General features: G+C 40.6%; 1 protein-coding gene across 1 annotated transcript in view; it reads right to left on the minus strand.

Moving 5' to 3' along the window:
- LOC122811247 (cGMP-dependent protein kinase 1-like) overlaps positions 1–23,784 on the minus strand; it is a 4,027,247-nt gene that overhangs the window by 2,993,768 nt on the left and 1,009,695 nt on the right. The window contains exon 3 of the mRNA XM_044082966.1: positions 12,285–12,398. Coding sequence (XP_043938901.1) covers positions 12,285–12,398 — 114 coding nt within the window. The remainder of the gene's footprint in view (positions 1–12,284; positions 12,399–23,784) is intronic.

Here is a 23,784-nt window from a genome sequence, read left to right on the forward strand (position 1 = left end):
CATATTGGGTGACTTCAACTACCCAAACATAGACTGGGAACATTACTCAAGCCCCAACACCCTAGCCCAAAGGTTCCTGGAGTTCATAAACTCAAATGCTATGGAACAACTAGTCACCATTCCCACAAGAGGAGAAAATATACTAGACCTGATCATCACAAACATGGGGACAAAATGCTCACCGGAAGTATATCCCTCATTGGTGAGATCAGACCATAAATTAATCTCACTGGAGATCCACATCCCTCACCCCCAGCAAAAGACCACAGTGAAGAACTTCTCAAAAGCAAACTTCACACTTCTTTAGACTGAGTGGTATCCTTCAAGGCCCCGAGCCAGTGGAAACCACAACCCACGCTGCTGAAACCCTTACAAATGCCTTCACGAGCACCTCCAGGAATGTATGGATCAAGCAATCCCTAATAAAATCAAGACCCTTTCCACCAAAGGCAGGCGGTCTGGTGGACCCCAGCCATAAACAAACTCTACAACAAGAGGAGAAAGCTACTACATGACAGAGCAAAATCCCTAAAAGGGAAGGCATCTCTGATCAATACTAGCAAAAAACTCTACGATCACTCATAAAATCATCCAAGGCCAACTTTGAGAAAATCGCTAAAGACACAAAAGACAATCATAAGGCCTTCTTTAGCTATGTTAGAAACCTGGGTGGAAACTCCCAGATATGCTCAGAATTAGTCCAAAATGATACAAAAATCACTGAACCCACAGACATTGCCAACATACTGGCAGACAGGTTCAGTGCAAATTTCTCCTCCTCCCCCAAAAGGAGAAATATCTATCTCAGAAGAGTGTAGCCAACCAAACATCTCAGATGCCCAGGTGAGAGGTGCTCTCTCTAAAGCAAAAAAGACAGCATCAATGGGACCGAGCTGTGTGCTACGAACTCAATGAGGAACTAAACCCACACATAAGGCTGCTGTTTAATCTTAGCCTTACTACAGGATGCAAAGAATGGCATACGGCAACTGTGGTCCCACTCCACAAAGGCGGTGCTTCTACGGACCCTGAAATTACTGCCCCATAAGCTTGACGAGCCTTGTCTGCAAAGCTATGGAGAGGATCATAATGGAACTCATAAATAAAGACATTGGGGACCTACAGACACTGGATCCTACCCAATTTGGCTTTGTCAAGGGCAGATCCTGCCTCTTGAACTTGGTCGACTTTTGAAACAGTCACTAAGGCCATTGATGAGGGTAAGGCAGTTCACAGCCTACCTTGACCTAGCAAAAGTGTTGACACAATACCCCACTCGGGCATCATAGAAAAGCTCACCAGCTTAGATGTAAACCCATATGTCACAAGATGGGTTGCAAACTGGCTCAAGGACAGAACCCACAGGGTTAGAGTTGCTGGTGCCATGTCAGACTCTAAGCCGGTCATAGCTGCCGGTGTCCCACAGGGCTCAGTCCTGGGCCCCTCTTGTTCAGCATTTATTTTTCTGAAGTGCAGGCAAACATACGGGGATTGTGGCTGACAAAATTTGCAGATGACTGCAAACTGGGCGCCATAATTGACACTCCATCAGACACAGACATCCTCCAGAGAGGTCTCATAGAAATGGATAACTGGTGCCAGAGCCATGGCCTTAAGCTAAATGCCAAAAAATGTATAGTCATACCGTTTGGGAAAAACAAGATAACCCCTAATTAGCACATAGGTGGTAATCCATTAAACACGGAAGAAGTTATCAGGGACCTGGGGACCCAAGTTGACAGTAACCTCTCTTTTGACACTCACATTGCCAAAGTGGTTAGGAAGACCTTCTACATTGCCCACCTGATCATGAAGGAATTCATATCCAGATCAGGAGAGGTCATTGTACCCCTGTACTCTTCACTTATCAGACCAATGATCGAGTACAACGCCCCATTCGGAATGTACCTTACCAGACACCTGCAGCAGTTTGAAAGACCCCAAAAGTTCCTCACCAAAAGGATAAAGGGGCTCAAACATATGTCATACGCTGCCCGACTGAAGAAACTCCAGCTCTATTCAGTCGCATACCGTCTGCTCAGAGGTGATCTGTGCCTGACATCAAGGCCATGTCCAACCCGGAATTAATGGACATGCTCCACCTCAAAAAAATCCAAATCCACCAGAGCCACAAGAGCAAGAGACTTAAACCTCAACACGGATATAAATAGGACATGCTGGAGGGACAGATTCATCACCCAGAGACTCCCTACACTATGGAACAGAATCCCAGTCCATGTAAGGCAGAGCCCCTCACTGACTGTTCAAGAGAAATCTTGACGAGTGGATGGGAGATCGTAGGTTTACCCCGGGAATCATCTCTGTCTCACTGCTGGACAGAGGCACAGCAAACTAATGGGTGTAGTATTCTCATCCTAAGGGGTGGTGAAAGCCACACACACTCTGGCTAGGCTTATAAATGCCCTAGGGCAGATAGCCTAGTATGAACCTAAGATAAACGAATCAATTCTGAGGTGTACAATTTCTTAAATGTACAATATCCGGTGTTAGCAACTTTAGTTGGGATTCCCAAGATACATAAAAGTATCACAGACCCCCCCCCCCCGTTTAGACCAATTGTTTCAGGGAGCCAAGCAAAAACATTTCCATTAGGTGTAGCTATAGATACATGGTTAAAAGACATTCATAACCACATTCCTCACCTAATTAAGGACGCCTGGGATTTTTTAGGAAACTTCCCTATTCAAGAAGATTTCAACAAACTTGTATATGTAACGATTGATGTTATATATTTATTTTCATGTATTCCTAAACATCTAGGATTGGAATCATTTTGCAATAGCATAAGGAAACATGAACATAGACTGGGGCAAGATAACTTTGATTATGGACTGTATATGTCTATGGTCCTTGAACATAACTATATCTACTATGAAGGAGAATATTACAGACAGAAGAGGGGTGTAGAAATGGGCTCTGCCTATGCCCCGATATTTGCAAATTTAGTTATGTTGGACTGGGAAGAAACAGTGGTATTATTCCCTAATAATATGTTTAAACATGTGAAACATTATACAAGGTTTCTGGACGACATCTATATTTTATGGAATGGTAGTATGGATGAATTGGGTAAATTCATTTCTTTTTTGAATTCAAGCAGTGAATTTTTAAAATTTACTCACTCAGTCAGTACTACTGGAACAGCATATTTAGACATTAATTTCACATGACAGTGAAGGATTTAAATCAAATATATATAGGAAAAACACATTTTCAAATGTGTATTTACAATACACGAGCAACCATCTGAAAAAATTATTATACATCATCTATAAAGGGCAGTGTATAAGGGTAGCCCGTATGACCAAGATATGAAGACATGAAAGAGGAAATGGATTATGTGACTAGACTATTCGTAGAAAGAGGATACGATAGGGAAATTATGAGAGATGTAAAACAGTATGTTGTCCAGCAATGGGGTAAAAAATACGTACCACTGCTAGGGAGTTATGAAGGAACAAGACAAGCGTTAAACAAATAAAACAGACAACATAGGAAAAAATCAACGAGCATGTGTTTTAGAGTATAGTCCCTACGTACATCAGATTAAGCGAACAATGGAAACTCATTGGAAGGTTTTTATGGTAGATGATAATCTGGTTGGATACATAGGAGAAAGACCATATTTTGTATACAAAATGGGAAGCAACTTAAAAAGATTGTTGGAGAACAGCGAGTTGAACAAAGATAGTAGCTATATGGAAAATCAGCACAAGGCTACTAAAAAATGTGGCAATTGTAACCAGTGTGGGGCTATAATGAAGGAAAAAGAGTTAATGTTGGACAATATAAATAAGATTAAAATCAGGTTTAAATCTGGAAATTGTAACACCAATTTTATCTACATGGCAAAACGTAAAATGTGCCCCGGATACTATATAGGTAAGACCGAAAGACCCTTTAAAAAGAGGATATATAATCACCTGTATAGCATCAAGAAAAAAGACAGTAACAATGCATTGTATAGGCACATTGAAAGGTCAGGGGGAGAGCACAATTTCAAATTTGCCATATTAAAGCATATTAAATACAATCCAAAGGGAGGTAATAGGAAAGAGACTCTGAGTTACAGAGAAGTATGGTGGCAACGTTTTCCGAATGCTTCAAACATACCAGAATTAAATGACAACATATCAATTAAACCCATATTGTTAAATAGAATGTTAAGAATGTGAGAAACAACACTTGGGTTATAAAACAGAATACAATAATATATTTTATAAGTGTATAAACAATCAGAAAGAATGGTATAAGTCAATTATTTGGTGAAAATGCTTTTGAAGGTAGCAAAATAACATTGTCGATGCACACTTAAACATAACAGAATTATTTCAGATACACAACAAAATATAGTGTAAGGAATTCTAAACACAATGAAGTTTTACCAAAACTCCATTTGATTTTTAATCATATTTCTATTTTCATTTTTATTTTTCATTTAAAGAGTTAGAATTTATATTCAGAATTTATATTTATCATTTTAAATAGTGAAGCATAATACAATACGTTATAGGGCAAAAGAAGTACATAAGGGAATGTTTACGTAAACAACTTGAGGGTACTCATTTTTAAAAAAATGGAACTATAATACTTTAAAGGCAGCAGTAAGATTCTGGTGCCAAAAAAGTTATTTAAACATCTGAGTACCTAAGCGTTTTTGTTCTGAAGAAGCCAACATATTGTTGGTGAAAACCTGTAACCTATATGAAGTCTTGCCAGTGACTTACCAAACCATAAACGCACACACTCTAACCACAAAAACATTGATCGCCCTGAAGCACGAAATCTGAAACAAATCGCCATGGCAATAGTTTCAGGTATAGCCGTAAGTTATGTGCACATACGGGCATTGTGTTAGTGCATGTTAGTATATACAAGACACATGGTATATGCAGAAGTGTTAGGGGTTAGAGTAAGGTTTTTAAGTTAGGGCTTAGAGGGTTGGTTTTATGTAGTGTATGTGGTTTATTTAGTTTGTTTTTGGTAAAGTATATAGCGGGCAGTGGGGTGAATTTCTGAACCTGCTCCGGAGTCATTGAATTCTGTCTATTCGTAATTTGAGAGATATATCCATTGTGTTTATTTCAAGAATCAGTATGTCAGTATGTTATCTGTATAAACGCAAACGAGTGAATCAGCTCCAGTGGTACATCCTAGTTCAAGTCAAGTCCACATTCTCAACATCTCAGCTGTAACATCTCATAAACAAGTTAACTGCCTGCAATGCATTGGATACCAGCTGTACTGGGGGCTGTGGGGTAAAAGGGAAGGTTGGCTCCCAGCCAGCAGGGCAGAGAATTCAGATGACTCCTCCATTTTGATGTATTGCATCTTGGTAGCGCATTGAGAGTCTGAGAGCATATCCAATTGTCTTTCCCTTTCCCTAGAAGGAAGTATAGACTTTCTCTTCTCCAGAAAGGGATTCTTTTTGATTTGATTAGTTTGGTGAGACATCAAATGGTCCCCTGGTGTCTTGTGGCACTAGAAGAAAAGTCTCCAGTCTCCCCTTTTCCACCTCTGACTACGGGACTGACTGAAATGGAATTCTTTGAAACGGGGACTACTTCTACGACTGTGTATCTCCTGTTTTTTTGTGGAACATCTGTTTTTTTTTCAGATGGATGGGAATTATAAAGGGATGGAACTAAACTCTGGGACATTATTGCTTATTACGACTATTGTCTCTAGTTGTTTGTGTCTGCAGACTGTCTCACAGACAGTCGACCCAGGACTGCTTTCAGTAGTACGCTCAAAGGCCTCTAGAAAAAGAACTCTAGAATCCACAGAAAAATTATTCTCTCTTCTCCTCACCCTTGTTCCGGACCCTCTCTCCATTTGGATGACTCCCCCTCCATTACTTCCTCTTCTGCCCATTAGGAAGGTTTACTCCTGGGTGACCTTGGAAATGGCAATTTATGGAACCACATTTTCTTTGTGAGACCTTGGCAGAAAAGACCTTGGGGTGAATGGACCATGACAAAATGGACCTTCTGACAGAAAGATTCCTTCTGTGTGTGTCCCTTAACTTTAAACCTTAACGAGGGACATCAAAGGGGTAAGCCATCAGTAGGGGTAGATTAGAGTACTGACAATCTGCACCATCTGCACATCATGATGTCGATCCAGAACAACTGTACTGGCTCACCCATCTATTATCTTCTGCATCGTATCTGTCGGTCATACATATCATACACATACACACGACGGGCAATAGAATCACTTTTCTTATACTCAAGCCCAGCAGCTACAGTACCCCAGCAGCCAGGTATTCAGAGAAGGCTTGAAACCTCGTAGGTTGCATATGACTGTATGATAATGTGGGTGAGTATTCAATGAAGAAAATAAACGTGCCACTGTACCTGTCCCTCATCCCATCTCATTTGTTAGGTTCCTGGATGTGGAGGGGATGAACAGACTTCGAAAGTTTTTTTATGTGATGCCACACCTACTATGGCATTGACAGGTTTTGCCTTTTGTCAGAAATTTTTTGTCTTATAAGGTCAATAAATTTATTAGGTCTCCTCCGAGCTCTGATCCAATTCTTTTCAACAAATGCCTTCCTTAAATTAAAGGAATAATGATCCAGAGTGGCGAGGGAAGGAATACAAGGCTGAGGGTTGAGAGACTTGAACTTCAAAGGGGAGAAGGGGACCCTCAGAAGGGAAAGGAGGAGTCACTGATGTCTGGGAATCCTGATGTCTCCAGAAATCAACATCCTCAGAGGGCAACTGGCTAGTGACTCACCTGACATCCGATGGATGTGTAGATGTGTGGAGGTCTCATCTGCTAGTCTCACGCTTCCTCTTTACCTCTCCTCTCTTTCAGTGGGGAACCTTTTCCAGAGAGGGAAGCGGCCCAAAGTCAAGGTCTCACCCAGTGGGGGAACCAGAAACCCTAGATCTCTACGCTTGGGAGGAAACATGTGGTTAGAGGCTGGCACCAAAACTCTAGGGGACAAAGCACTTGGTTCCAATAGGTGGGTTGTCAGAGGGGACAAAGCTCTCCTTATGGCCTCGAAGGCCCCCCTCCCGTGACCTGACGAATCCCATGGTTCCGAAGAATCGGAAGGACCAGTCGGAACCACAGGATTAGGGTCAGAGGCGGGAGCAGAGCTGACCTGGGCCGAGGCACCATGAGGCAAATTCGGAGCAGAGAAAGATTAGACTTGACTAACCTTCTCGGAACCGACTGGCGAGTATCGGCTCCCAGAAGACCCAGACGGTTCAGAGGTCGTCAGAGTAGTAGGCAATGAAGGGCCTGTAACAGGTCTGTTTCACAGGATCCAATGCTATCAGTTTCAAGAGCTCCGAAGCTCAAACTGGAGTCTGAGGAGGAACTAAGGCTGGAGAAAAGGGCAGAGTTGGAACTAACTTCTCAAAGTCGATTCTGATAACAATTTAGCCAGAGCTGGGTCCTGCAGGAGCCTCTGCACCACACGATCCACATCGAGTTCAGATAGACTCCTGGAAGACTTAGACGATGGAGCCTGAAGTTTCTGATCGTAGAATCTGAGACCGGGTCCAAGGCTGGTGAGTGACTCTGAATTACAACAACTACTGGTTCCAAAGAAGATGGAGCTGAAGCTGCAGGTCTTGAGTCTGCAATAATTGAAGGGGATGTCTTAGCCAGTTTAGAAGATGGTGTAGAAGTCCCCAAGGAAGAAGCAGAGGGTCTTTTAGGAGGTCTGGGTGCATCCTGACCCCTTTCCAGAGACTCATCAAAAGAAGTTTTAATTAAGCTCTTCAATATGAGCTTATTCTTCCTCACCTGTAAAACCCTGGCACTAAAAGGATGACAAACTGCACAAGTTTCCTGTAGGTGGATAGGACCCAAACAATAAACACATTCTATGTGCCCATCAGTAATTGACATGTTTTGTCCACACTTGAGACATTTCTTAAAGCCTGAAGGCTTAATCTCTTTTTGTGGTTTTTCACATTACTACTGCTAGAAAAACCACACATACACACACACTGGTAGGTGTCCCCTTAAATTAAACTGGATCAAACCCCCAAAAGCTCTCTAAGAAAAACGAGCTTAACTATGCACACAGTCTGTAAATATAAGGAAGAACTGTTGTAGTGTAAACGTTTTTGGACAGGGAATAAGAGGGTGTTGAGCAACAAAGAATTTCTGAAATAATGATAAGAGGCTAAATAACTGAAAATGCCTCTCAAAAAAACACTCCAAGAGTACTATATCTAAGAACTAGAAACTTCAAACTCTAAACTGCAATAATGGAGTTGCACTAAAAACTGTAGCAACAACCCCAGAGAAGCTTGAACGGAGAGTCAAGCTTACTATCTAAATATATATATGTAAACAACTAAGTGAGTTATCAAAAAATTACACAGGTATAAAGGATCAGCACTGCTGTATCAAAGGCAGAATCCTCTACCCAATGAAGAAAAAATGAAAATAAATGACCAACACAAGTAACCTCTTGTAGCCTGAACTTGCATTTGTGTGGATTGAGCTTAGGATTCATCTGACATGCCCTTTCTAGAATTTTTCTGAGGTTTCCGTCATGGTTTGCTTCATCATAACCTCCTACTAGTACATCGTCTACTATAATAGCACAAGGATATCCAGAAAAAATTTGCTCCATTACAAGTTTAAAGACTTCATTTGCAGAATTTATCCAAAAAGGCATTCTGAAAAATCTGTACCTACCAAACGAGTACTGAACGTAGTGAGCAATGAGGATTCTTTGACAAGCTGAATTTGCCAAAATGAACTCTTTGCATCTAAGAAAAAATAGTGGCATTTGGCATCAAGGCTGCGACTTCGACAGTGCACATTGAATGATGAGGTCTTTTTAGTGCTTTGTTCAAATCTCAAGGCTCAATATGTATTCTGATGTCAACTGAGCTTTTCTTATGAGTTACCACCTGGAAGATACTCATTCAGTTGGAGTTTCAACTGGACAAATCAAACCTAGTCACACCATTTTATCTAACTCGGCTTTGACTCTGTTGTGTATGGCTAATGGAACTTTTTGTGCTAGCCTGATATCTGGACTGACCTCGGAGTCTAACTTCATGGAGTACAAAACTGGAAGTTTGCCTACTCTGTCTTCGAAAAGATCAGCATAGGTGGAAAAAATGTACTGGGCAAAATTAGAGTAGTGGTATTTTAAGTTAACATGGTGGACTTCCTTATTAAATGACAGCAGTCCCATTTTCAAACTGTCCATGAGCTCTAATAATGATTGGATGTGCCTCTTGACCACATAAAATAACAAGTCATAGCTTCTACCAGCAGAGTAACATGAAAGCACTACTGAGCCTTCAGTTTGAACTTCACCTCCCTAAGCAACGAGCTTCGCACACTTTGCCAAATCAAGTCTTTCACCATGACACACACTAGCAAATGTTTCTACTGACATAACATTACCAATTGCAACCTGTATCAACTTTGAGCTTTATGGTTTGCCATTTATCCAAACAGTACAAAATACTTCATTCTTTGCCCTTATATCTACTGCGCTGACTGCTTCATGAAGCACTGACATACCATCAACATAAAGAGTAGGGCTGCAGCTCTCTAACTGATCAACTTGTTTCTTAAAATGTTCCCTTTTAATAAATAAATGTGGGCCTTTTGATTTACAAAACCTTTTGAAACAATTCCCCTTATTGCATTTGTGACATTGCTGACCAAAAACTAAACATTTCTCCCTTTTAGATGTATGACTTCTACCACCATTACTACAGTTGGCAATGAAACTAGGTTGGGGCGTTGCTTTGAGATTGCGGACTCACTCTTATGCTTTACTTTGTGCAAACTGTGGAATTTGCTGGAAAGTTCTGGGGTTTACCAGTGAGTGCTGCAGGGGCTACAGTTCCTGTCATATGCTCGGGCCCGTTTCTTTTAATAACGTGCTGCATACTATCAACATGAGTTTTGTCACTGTGCCTTCCACAGCATATCTGTGTGCTTTTCTGTGAGTTTATCTGACAAATCTCAATGGCCTTATTCAAAGTTAAATCACTGTCACAAAGCAAAATCCTTCTTGCAGCATCATCTTTAATACCACACAAGGCTGCCCTTTATCAACTCATTCTTTAAATCACCAAATCTGCATGTTTTAGCTTCGTTTCTCAAATCAGTTATATATGCTGCAAAAGTTTTTCCATGCTTTTGATCCCTTTTACAAAATAAGTGCCTTTCCATTGTAAAATACGTCTAGGGGTTGCACATTTCTCTAAATTTACATTTTAATCACTCAGGGTCCTCCCTTAACTCATCTTGTACAATAATATGATGATTTTCCCCTCTCCGGTATAGATAGCAGGTGCATATACAAATGACCATTCCCTTTCTATGGCTTCTGACCCAGCTAAATTAAGTAGAATAAATGCCTTTATACAGTCATCTTTATCACAAAATGCAGCCTGTATGAAAATGACGTACTCGTGCTCAAACACTCTCCAGTTCTTTGCAATATTACTATCAAACACACAAGTGGTCTAGGTTTTTAAAATCCTTCTGCTATGGCCTCAAAGTATACACAAACACACAAAATATGGCCCTTGCAATTATGTACAAACTGTTCTGTGTGCTTGTAATAACATTCAAATGTACAATAAACTCTTCGAAATGCTGTACTTTGCAAAATACGCTCTGCAATGAATGTATTTTGCAAAATATGCCCTGTAATGACTACTTTTGTGAAAAAGCTTTACTGTAACACTGCACAAACATGCAAACACTTTATAAACTTCTGATAACTCTGATATCTTTGCTTAATATGAAAAATGCATGCTTTGCGAAAATGCAGTTGTTTCCCTTTATTTGTTTTATGCAATTCGGACTATTTCAACATTTTCCATTGAAATTTGAATATTTTTATCAATATTGTACATATCGTTGATGTGAATATCATTTAGAATGTTCTGTATGCTTCGTTTCATATTATAAGAAAATAAATAGTGCTGTGCAAGTTTTAATATCTGAAATTCGTTTCTGACCTGTTTTGAGAAGTTTGCACATTTTAGGAATGGTTCACTCTTGTATATTCCTCCATTTTCAAGCAAGAACCTTAAGTCATTTTAGCCATGCTGCCTCTAACTTCATGCCCTTGAGACATGCCACTTCTGACACCATGCCGCTCGTCTCTCTCTCTCTCTCTCTCTCTCCATCTCTCACACACATGGATGACAAGCAGGTGGGGTATTTCATTTAGTTGCTTTAATAGATAAAAACATCAGGGTGGATAACAGCGTCATAAAATACAAACTAGTTAACAGACAGACATTAGATACATACATATTTGCATCTCAACAGCTTACTACAAAATGGGAGTCTAGCTTGCATGTGCTCAGTATTTATACACTTATGTAAGCCCTTGGATACCTTCTTAAAGGTATATTCACACATATTGATCTACAACATCCAAGGTTGGAATTTCAGGAAACTTTATACTGTTGGTTGACAGATGACTGAATGCAGTATCGGAGTCCCTGTAACCAACTAACTGTTAATCTTCACAAAAAACATGTAACTGCATCCCTTTCTGTAGTGCAATGAGAGAGCACATTACCATATGTATAAAAGAGAAGAACACAAACTTAAGAGTGACTGTGAAAGAAAGTAGCAATTAAGAATACTGCCATTATGAATGAATGGAAAGGTCATCAAAGAATGGCCTGACCATTATAATTACATCTTATGGGGACTCTGAGTTTACTGTGGGAAAGATAAAACTAAGCTAAAACAAAATAATATGTCCCACATCAGCATATTTTAGGATAGAAAAGGCACAAAAAAATAAATAAGGACTGGACGTTATGATGGGATCTGTCAGAACCAGTGAACCCAGTCACTAAGGAAAGGCCAGTTCTACTGAGCTGGTAGGAATCATTTGTGAATGTGGACCTCAATCCCAAATTTATGAGAAATAGCAGTGTGTTTTTGCATCCTGTGCAACTCTGAAACCAACTTAACCTCAGAAAAACTGCCCAGTAATCCCTGAAAACATGCACCTGCGCCTTCTGAGTTTTGCTCAGTACAAATCAATAAAAGAAACCAGTAAAAAACAATTATAATCTAAACTTGCATCTCAGCTTTCTCAGAAAGCCTCTGTCTTGGCTTAATACATTGGCATTTGGATTTTGAGATGGTTAGGAAAACTAATGCCGGTAAGACACTATAATCTTACACATTTCATTTAGAAGTACAATCACTCAAATAATTTATAATTGTCATTGAATGTTAGAGGAACATTGAGCCATGACGATCACAGTGAGACAATCTCTTACCTCGAACAGTGGCAGTCCGAGTGCAGTTATAAAGGATTGCCAGCTCTCCAAACACCTTTCCAGGCCCCATTGTGCATAGCCTCTCCTGATGTTTTGTGACCTCAATCTCACCTTCTGGTAGTCAGGTAGGTAGTAAAGAAACATGTAAGAAATAAAAAATAGGCATTGGAATTGCTTCTGGAAGACTACAGTCATTCTGATGACAGCACAAACAGGTTCCACAGTTTAAAACATTCAACAGGACAAACGGGCATAAATAACACTGGCATAAACTAGAAAACACCATGGAATGAAGCTGGTTGACAAACTGGTAAAAAATACATGGGTTAGTTAGCAAAGTAACTGTAGTCAAGCCAGCAAAAAAGTGAACGCAGATACTTTTTTTTTTTTTTTTGCACACAGTATTTTGTTCAAACTGATTTTCTGAAGAAATGAAGAACAAGTGTTATTTGATAAAAGATGAAAAGTTGTTTGCTATGGAAAGGAATGCTACAACCCCAATATATATGCATACAAAAGCAGGGTCTGTGATGACTGTTGAGAAGAAAGGGATTATGCTAATCGGTATAAAAGTTTAACTACTTCTTACTGCCAGACTGCTTTCTGAACTTCATACTTTCTATATTAGCTTTGTCAGCCTTTCACTTGCTGGTGATCCAGGTCAGTAGAGCAATTAATGAGCTCAAAGCCTGCAGAAAGTAGCTTTGATTTCCACTAATTCCTTTGACAATGTAACTTTGTGCAGAACCCCCAACATTACTTGGCTACATTTCAAATCTCCTGAGCATCATTTCTTAGATGCAAAACCATGGCTGTTAAATTACTGTCAATGTACTTTATTCAATTGGCTTGTATACTGGTGCCCCAGAAATTCTGTAGGAACATTGATCAAAATTTGTTCCATGTTCTGCAAACAGAAGTGGCACAAATACTTTATTTTGGCGGTTGGGAGTTGAGGTTTTTATTCGGTTGTGTAATTTACCACAATATTTCTGTTTTTTTTATGTAAACTGTGCACTCGTCCCACATATTCTGTGCATTTTGCATACCTTATTACTTGCTGACATCCAGTTTCAGCTAACGGATGCATAAATATGCTGAATTCAGTACACTGTGCTACCCAAGTGTAAATGTCATGCAAAAGAAATTAAGGCTCAAACAGCACAAGAAGCACCAGATAGCAACAGCAGAAAATCAAACTTGTACAACATGTGCCTGATAAATAATGAATAAGATTGTGCTCCAAGGAGTAAGATTTGCTAAAACCAAGTGACCCCCTAAACATGCACACAAGATGATCTGCAAGTTATAAAGCAACAGCATTGGGGTTCAGCTTTTCTAAAGCCTGATTTTAAGCGCAATTCAACATCAACATTTGTTGAACGTGGATGAGCAGAAAGCCAACTGCCCAAGTGCAGGATTCAAATTATTCCACAGAAAAAAGCACATACTGAAACAATGATGGCAATAGGTTACCTAGCTGAATACAACAGTACCATGTATTTCTTATACAACTCATTAATAAGACTGCACTAGATGCAGTGACACCACCATGATAATTATTAGACTAGTGCAGCAACTTTCACATATCACTGTTGGTTGTAGAGGAAGACAATAGAGTAGTCAATGAGATTAGCAAAGATTAGTGATAGCTGGGATATCACGGGCAGTAACATTCTCCACCTGAGAATGCTGGGACATCAGTACAGAAAAAAGATCTATGTAAATGTTGCTCAGTACTGCTACAGTGGATAGTTGGCGCTATTTGAGAATCTATAAAATAGTGAAATACCTATATATGCCCTGCAGTAGTTCCTAGGCTATAGTGGGATCCAGTCACAGGCCCCAGCAGGTCACAGGCTGCAGTGGGATCCAGTCACAGGCCCCAGCAGGTCACAGGCTGCAGTGGGATCCAGTCACAGGCCCCAGCAGGTCACAGGCTGCAGTGGGATCCAGTCACAGGCCCCGGCAGGTTACAGGTAGCAGGAGTACCCAGTCACAAACCCCAGCAGGTCACATGCTGCAGTAGGACCAGTCATAGCCCCCAGCAGGTCAGGTCACAGGCTACTATGGGACCCAGTCACAGCAATTCCCAGCACAAGCAGAATCTAGCTCCTTTCCAAGCATAGCATAATGGTAGTGGAAAGATCCTGCACTAGTAAAATCTACAGCAGTAGCTGTACATGGTGAGGAGGGCTGAAGAATCCGTCCTAAAATTGCAGACCAGTGAGTTTGACCACGGGTAATAAAGATGGGAGGAAGGGATAAAAAGGTTGTTGTGCTGAAGAGGTTAGTAGCATTCCTGGAGTGCAACCAACTTCAAAATTAACATGGATACATTGCCAGAAAGTTTCAACAATCTTACAAAATTCAGTTATCACTGGGCTACAGTGAAACTTGACAAGGCAGGACAACCCAGCCAGAGTAAAGCACCATGATTTCAACATTTTTTTTTACTTTGTACTATAAAAAAGGCTAAACAAACAACAAAAACCTGGGAGGTAAAATGCTGAGCTGCATAGAAAGTGTTTATACAGGAGAAAGCAGATGGTTGGGAGGAAGGTGTTAAGGGAACGCTATCTGGGGATATGAATGTGCTATAGGGACAAACAAACAATGGGCCTGGTACTCTTCAAGGTATTTTCCTCAAGCACTGCAGAGGGTACTGAAGAGACAGAACCACTTCATACACTATCAAAACTGAGGTCACAGTAGCACAAAGTGGTGTGAGTCTAAGAAAGGATCTAGAGATACGTGGCAGCAAAGTTTCAACACAATAAAATAGAAAGTGCTATATTGTGCATGTAATAATTTAAGAAAACACACTGTGTTGGGGGGGTGCATCTCAAGCATATGTATTAGGTGAGACTTAGGTGCTGTGGCGTGATAACATTACTAGTGGATCACCAAGAAAAGGGTGAAAAATGATTGTCCATGGCTAACGGGATATATTCTTAGGGGTAGACAATACAGAAGCATGTTATTCTTCTACTATACCAGTCTATTCAGGCTGCAGCATGAATACTATGTAATTTTTGGAGGCCATTCTGGTAAAATGTAATTATTTTTATTTATCATTTGTTGACTGGGTTAATCCCAACAGACAAGTGGCCTCTTTTGAGGGGATACCCAAGGTGGTAATTTTACTGCTAAGGAATGACCAATGCATCGGAGAAATTTCCCTACTCTTTTCAATAGGTTCAATGAGCTCTCTTACATCTGAGATGCCACAAACTCAAGCAGATAGGACTTCGGTTTAAATTTCTCATCGTAAGGACATCACACTTAGGAGTGCAGTACTGCAGTTTCAGCAATTCAATATCCTGAATAGGAAAAGAACCCACAGCATTTTGACCTTCCAAGAACAAAAGCGAGTGCGAGACCTATCGAGTGACAAACTGAATTCTACAATATGTGGAAAGGTGCAGAGAACTTTGCCAAAGGTAATGACAAGGATGGGGGATGTTGAATGGGGTGCACTAAAAATGAAGGCTGAACGGACAGCACTTCCACTACAATAGAAGAGAATGTAGATAAGATCAGGGTGCAGATCATGAAATGGATTTGGGAAATATTTAAGAAAAAGTTGGCACCACTTAAAATACACAAAAAGGAAGTAAACATTTCAGCTTGGGCTGAATAAAATTCTGTTTTGCAGACAGCACACTAATGAAATGAATGAATCATGCAGGTAGTGGAACATAGAACGACAAAAACCTTTAGGAAAGCATGAGACAAAGGGAGATCATGTAGCAGGGCAACCTACACAGTCTGTCTGCCTCTGTAAAAGTTATGTACTCACCATAACTATGCATTTGTGTTGTCCATTTTCATTCTTCCTCAACAAATGGGTTTAGATCTGACCCTTGTGAGACAGGGCAATACTGCCAGCCCAGCTATCTGGAATTTTGTAAATAATCATATGTCATTTGCAAATATTAACATGATTCATATGCCTGTCTTACAAATGTATTAGAACTATTGGTTATGTATATATTAAACTACAGATACAGAAGTGTGTGTTGCACAGGGTTTGTACAGTACTGAGCTTCAAGATGTGTCCACAGTGTACCCTACTGGAAAAAAACAGAAATGTATATACACTATATGCTTGCGCAAATGTTTTCACAGCAGAAACTAGAACATACAGAGTTAAGCTGCAAAACTTCAAGAAAATAAGTTGAAATTAAATTGTTTTACGATTGTGCTATAAAAGTTATCTCTCAGTTTCAGTTCAGTAGCAGACACAATGTCTAAAGCTAGAATGTATTGTCTTGAAAGAAGTAATTACTAGGTTTGAGATGCAGAAGTGTTTTATTGTTTCATGACTTCTAGGGTCCTCAAACATCTGAGGGATGTGTATTTTTCATATAGAGATGTTAAATTCTGTTAGTTTCTGACAAAGGGGGATTAGCTTGTGACCTAAAAGTCAGGTGGCAAAAAGTGATGGCATCCAAGCTAATTCAGCAGTAATATTTGATATTAATTTAAGAACCCTCTCAGAGAAAGACTAGGCATTTTGTTATCTCGTCTTTGACCTAGAAACATCCACTCACCACCTTCTGCACTTACTATGCCCTAAAAACTTACAGCAAGGCAACTCTTTTAGATTCAGATAGGAATATAGTAAAGTATAGCTTAATTGTTTTCTTTATTTGAGATTGTCCTGCAATATTGTTTTAAATATTTCCTGTGATTTTGACCTCTGATGTAACTGTTTATTTACTAAGTACCGTCTTGTTCTTCTATTTATTTATTATTAAATACATTTAAACTTATCTTTGACTGATATTTGTGACACATATTTAAGCACAGAGTACTTGCATATCTATATGGTGACACTACAGGCCACTCCTAAATAGCCTTGCTCTTGGTCAGACTACCATTTGGATAACATTACACAGTAGGATTGGACACCCTTTGTTAAGGACCTAATGGAGCTGATAAAGAGCTGGCTGGTGTCAGTCAGAAATACCTTATAGTCTGGGCAGAAGGGGGGCATAGCTAATAAACCTTTGCCAGCCATTCCCAGGTGTGTGCATGTGTTTGTATAGCAATCAAATCTCAAAGTCTGTGTGTGTCAGATACTTGGGCAGGGACATGAAGCACTGGTTGGACAGAGGTTGCCGGAGGTTTTGGCTTGGCCAATCAGCTGAAATCTCAACTATATAGCTGTGCCAGTAGGGAGTTGTATTGTGGATCTGGAGAAAGTGATTGAGGCTCCTTGATTACTGGGCCAGTGCAGGGGCATTACACCTCAGATCAAACTTGGCCACTTTACCTAGATTCTAGGATCTGACTCGAACTCCACCTACACCTGTAATGCCCCTATCTCAGAGTTTGTTGCGACTGTCTAATAGCAGCAAAGTATCTCAATATAGATTTGACTGAAATAGCGATCACTGCAAGATGAGGAGCTCAAACAGGAACAATAGTTCTTAGCAAAAGTTCCATCAGGTGTCTCCCAAAGACATGGATAAGGTGAAGGTAGGAGGGAAGTTGAGGAAGAATGAAAATGGACAACACAGATGCATAATTATGATGAGCACTTAACTTTTATATCTGATTATGTCATTTTCATTCTTCTTCAATGAATGGGACAGAGTCCCCAGCTATGGTAACCTTGGGTGGCCCTCATGGAAGGATGTTTTGGAGAACCACAGAACCGAATGTAGCTTTGTTTCTGGAAATGTCTAATTTGTAATGAGCAATAAAAGTATGAGCAGTAGACAATGTGTCAGCTGCACAAATGTCATCAATGGAGGCTCTAGCCCAAATGGCAGTTTATAAAGACGTGTTTGGAGGGTTTCTCCCTGGGCCACCACTGAAAACTGGCTTTATTCCAAGTTGGACTTTCCGGAAAAAGAAATGTTAAATAAATAAAATAAAATAAATGTGGCTATTGATGTAACTGAGTGTGCTTTTGGCTGTCTTGGCAAGGTTAGGACTCTCAAGGAATAAACGTAGGAAATATACGCTATTATCCATTTTGCTAGAGTAGTTTTGGAGACTGGTTTTCCCATTTTATTGCCACAAAAGGAGACAAACAGATTATCTGTTTTCCTAAATTACTTAGTCATATGAAGGTAAAAAAAAACAAAGTTGCCTATGTATACCTAAAAGATAAAGGGTATATTCACCTTTATTGTCAAATTTGGGAAGGGAAACTGGGAAACCGATCACCTGATTGATATCTGTTTTGCAGGCAACTTTTGATAGAAAGGAAGGATTAGTGCGTAAAGTAACTATCTTTGTGAAAAATTAAATGCAGTGGTTTTGAAGAGCATGCTTGCAGTTCAAAGACTCGTCTTGTTGAAGTTACAGCCACCAGGAAGACCATTTTCCAAGGCAGAAACTTAAGGTCTACTTTAACTGAAGGTTCAAAAGGTGAATGCACTTAAGTATGTAATACCAAAGTCATGTCACAAGGTGGAGTGGGGTCTCTAATTGGGGGTCTAAGGAAGAAGGCACCTTTGACAAAGGCATTACCTAACTTGGATGAAGCCAAAGAAGAAACATCATCTCCAACGTTGTCGTTGGAGATGGCTGCTGACTGAACTTTGATGGTGGAGAAACTTGCCCCACCTTGAAAGATGGAGGAGTGGAGCAGTGAAAGAATCCAACTCTCTAACGAGTCCAAAAAGAAAACCTTATCCATTTACTCTTCTAAATCTTCCAGGTCAAAGGTTTGTAAGATGAAGAATTTGGTGAACTGGGGATGAAAGACTGGAATGTCTAGCCATCATTGAAACTGGAGAAACCATGTGGTCATCTTGAGGCCTGCCATATCCAGATGGCATATCCATGACAGGTGTGACAAGAGTTCTGGACTGGGATCCAGCGTCCATGGAGAACATACTAGGTGAAACCACAGGAATAGAAATCATACTTGCTGAGGCCAGAAGGGGGCAATGCGGATTACTTTGCTCCTCAACTGCAGAGCTTTCTGAAGAAACGTGGGAATTAGAGGCAGGGGCAGGTAAGCATCAAGGAGACCAGAGGGCCAAACTGACTAGAGCATCTCTCTGTGAATATCTCTGAGGATGAATCAGGACAAAGAATCTGCTGCATTTGTTGTTGAGGAGAAAGGTGCACAGATGGCACCACAAATGACCCCATTTGTGAAATATCATATTTGTAGACTTCCCTAGTATATATGTTGTTACAAAAAAGTGGTTGGACAATATCCACTGCCAAACTCTCACTGCTTCTTAGCAAAGAGGATAAGACCTGGTTCGCCACTGTTTGTTGATGTACCAGATTACTGACATGTTGCCCCTTGAATAGCAATAGTTCCTAGTAGAAGAGAGCTTTGAAGGGTCTGCAATACTAGAAACACAGCTCTCATCTATACATTTATGTGCAAATTGGTCTCTTCTGGGGACCACATGCCTTGAACGATCTGTCCGAAGTAATACCCAGCCCCACCCCAAATGGGAAGCATCCATGGTCAATGTGGTATCCGGTGGAGGAAGAGTAAATGGACATCCTTGATAAATCTCCTCGGACTGCATCCACCACAGCAGGGATTTTCTGCAAACCTGGGATGACTATCAGATGTCATTACAGATGTTGCTGAAAAGATCATTGCACTGCTACAGTCCACTGAAGAATTGTCATATGAAGATGACCAGTGAGTAGTAAAGTTATTACAACAGCCATCAACTCTAGAGCTTTAAGTACCATTTTTGTTTGGGGAGAAGGATGAGAAAGAACATGTCTGCCATGCAACAAAGTTAGAACTCTGTTTTGAGGCAGAAGAGCTAGACAACTGACTGTGTCTAGATAAACACCTATAAACTCCAAGACTTAAAACTAGTTGAAGTTGTGACTTGGGCAGATTGATAGTAATTCCCAGAGAATGAGATAGATGGAGCAAGTAATCTCTAGCTCCTACAATATTGACGAGGCCTCTTCGGGAAAGGACCCAGTTGTCTAAGTAAGGAAACACACTGAATCCGAGCAGACTTAGATGAATCAGTACTACTGGCATGGATTTTGTTAATGCTCTGGGGAATGTGGTGAGATGGAAGGGCAGAATTCTGAACTGGTAATGACTGGCTCTCAGCTGGAAGCATAAGTATCTTCGAGAGCACCTATTAATTTTGATGTGATAGTACGTGTCTTGAAGACTGATAGAGCACATCAAGTCATCCTGCTGTAGGAGAAGCAGAATAGACTGAACCGTGACCATTCAGAATTTATAATTTTTTACAAACTGGCTCCAACAACCAAGATCCAAAATGGGTCTCTGGTCCCCTGTTTTCTTTGGCACTAAAAAGAACCTTGACTAAACTCTGGATCCTCTCTGGCCTGGGGCTCCTCTTGGATGACTCTTGTCCAGTAGCTTTTGAATCTCTAGAGCTGCTAACTACCTCTAAGTGGGTGGAACATCAGGGAGACCTTTCCTTCTCTTTTGAGGAACTTGTAAAAAGAGAATGAAATATCCTCTGGACATCATCCTTTGCACCCATGAATCTTTTGGGATGGCTATCCAGGCTTTCAGGTGCAAGGACAAGTGTCCCCCAACTGCCTCTATAGAGGGACAGTGGGACAACCTTTCAGGACATCTAAAAAGATCTGTTAGAGAATGAATATCAAGACCCTTGATTCTACGGACCCCCTCTGCTGAGTGAGTGATGCCTTCCATTATAGCTATTCTCCCCTTTGCCTCTGGGGGAAAGTCACCATGTGACTCTTGGAAAGATCCTTCAGACTCACATAATCACAACATTTTACCACAGTGTTGATTCCTAGAAAGAAAGAGAATCTCTGTGGATTAGCAAACTGGATTCCCACAGTAAACAAGGTCCTTCCATATTTATCACTGTGGGAAAATGTCTCTTTTACTGTTGGCCCAAACAGATCCATCAAAGGGAGCATTGCTGAATGATGCCTTGAAGGGCCCGCAAAATCGCACAACCAGATCCAGGCATGTCGCCCAATGGCTATACCTGAACTGGCTGACCGTGAGGAACCTTCATCAACATGCAAGATTAACCACATGCAAGTGTTAGTAACTGGCCGGTCTTGAGGAAAAAGGCTTTTGTTCCTCTGTGCATATGGACCCAGGGAACCAGTGTGCTCCAGAGGGGTAGGAGCTGATCTGGGAAGTCATCTGAGTGGAAGATGGAAGAATCTTCGGATAAGAGGTTTCTATTCTCATATCTCAGATCAGAGGGCTCCAAAATGTCAGATCAAATTGGAGGAGGAGTGATAACAGGCTGGAAAAAAGGTTTAAGGCTCGCATATCTGATGTGAGATGGAGCTGACAAGACCTCCATCTGGATCTGTGTTCTGAGGAATTTTATCATCCCATCCACTTCCATCTCAGAAAGACTTTGGGAGGACCTAAAGGAGGAAGAAGGAAGTAGAAGGTGGCCTGGAAGACTTTTTTAGGGGGTTCCTGAAGAACAGGAGACCTCAATCTTGGAAATACTGGCTGCAAGGAGAACCTTGGCCTACAGAGATGAGGAGACTTGATAACAGTAGTCGTCAGATCCAAAGACTTTGGATTCAAACTCTTCGAAACCTTCTTAGGATGCTCCGATGGAAGTGTTGACTTAGGAGACCACGCAAGGGAGCATTTCTGGTGGTCCTTGGCTCCTTTGACTTGTGAGACGGGGTTTGCGCCCCTGAAGATGAAGTACCAGCAGAAAGTGGAAAGAGACCTTTTAAAATAAGCTTTTCTCTCCTGTCGCTAATGGCCCAGACCATAAACACACTCCCTGTGGGCATCAGAGTTGGGGATCTTATGCTCACAGAAGTGTACTTTTTGAAGCCAGTAGGCGTATCAGCCATACTGTAAGGCAGCAAAAGATGGCACCTACAAAGAAAAAAGGAAGGATTTTTTTTTTTTAATTTTACAGTTATAGTTGGAAAAGGGAAGTTTTAATACCAACAATGGTAGGATAGAAAATATCTCAAAGCAAGGTAAGAGAGGTAAAAGGATTACCAACAAAGGTAACTTGCCAAAAAAAAAGAAACCGTAATTCTCGGAAGCAAGAACATGTAGAAAGCAGGTAAGGGAGATATAATTAATTATAAAGAAATAAAGGTTAAACAGAAGAAATACAAATATTTTCACTCCCTAAACCCACTACGAGCTTGAGAAATTGCAATCTCATCTGAACCTGAAATGCGGCAAATGAAATCGGAGGTAACCTAGTGGGGCATTATGGGTAAGGGAGGAGCTCAAGAGTCAGATCCTAGAATCTAGGTAAAGGGCAGAGTCAGATCTGAGGGTTGGATCTGAACCCATTCGTTGAGGAACAAATGAAAATAACATCAGATTAGTATTTATGTAGATTATGTACCCCTGCTGCACTAAAACATGAGAACAATCTTAATTTTGCTTAAAACAGAAAATGATTTGATAATTTACTTCAGAGTTAACACTGTAGTAATACCATTAGCAAGGTACACAGAGAGCTGTAATTCTGGCCAGAGTATCACAGCCACAGCATGTTCTACCATGTTAGTATTGTGCTCATACAAGGGTATATGCACTCCAGAATGAGTGCAGAAAAGAGAAGGGGCACACAAGGGTGTATGCACACCAGAATCATACCTCTCAACCTCTTAGCACAAGAAATCTGGGAAAAGGCAGACATAATGGGGGGGGGGGCATAAGCCCAAAAATAGGGTCACATTTTAAATATTGCTCTTATAAACTCAGAAAGTTCCTAGAACAAACAGGATTTTTGTTGGTGCGCATTTTCTAAAGAATACGACGTCAAACAGAAATACATGTCATTATTTAGTGATTTAATCCTTAGATTATCCCATTGACTTCTCAAAAAAAAACAAAACATTTTTTTATAAGAAACAGACTAAAAATTGTCTTTCGGCTTTTTCCCGGTAAGGGGTCGCCATAGCGGAACTCCGGTCCGCTAATGATTGGCAGTAGATTTTTTACAAAAACGCTGAGGTGCCAGCTCGACGCCCAACCTTCAATGAAGGCATGCCCATTTACGCACGCATGTCTTTCGAACGCTACCAAACCGCGGGGAGGACATGCCGTACCACCGCGGCATTATGAGAAACAAACTAAAAGTATGAGGCAAAAATCTGGATATTCTGCAAAAAACTGTGCTGTTGACAGATATGACTGAATGAGTGTAGAAAGGTGAAGGGACATACAAGGGTTTATGCACACCAGAAGAGGGGGCAGAAAGGAGGAGAGGTATACAAGGGTATGCACACCAGAATTAGTGCAAAAAGAACAAGGAGCACATAATGATGTCTGCACTTCAGAATAAGTTTAGAAAGGAGGAAGGGCATTTCTGAACTGTACTACTGATTTGCACAGCCACAGAAGCTCAGATTTAACAAGAAAACTCTCCAACTCACATACTTGGAGGCGAGTAGTAGGATAAGGGAGCAAAAGATGATGGGGTGTGATGGAATGATTACCTACAGGAAACAAACTAAGACACTGACACTACTGACACCTAAATGAAATTATGACAAACAGCTCGACATGGCAAATTCTAAAATG

The sequence above is a fragment of the Protopterus annectens genome, chromosome 9.part0, assembly GCF_019279795.1.
Source record: "Protopterus annectens isolate FY-2018-M chromosome 9.part0, PAN1.0, whole genome shotgun sequence".
Classification (NCBI taxonomy): Eukaryota; Metazoa; Chordata; order Ceratodontiformes; family Protopteridae; genus Protopterus; species Protopterus annectens.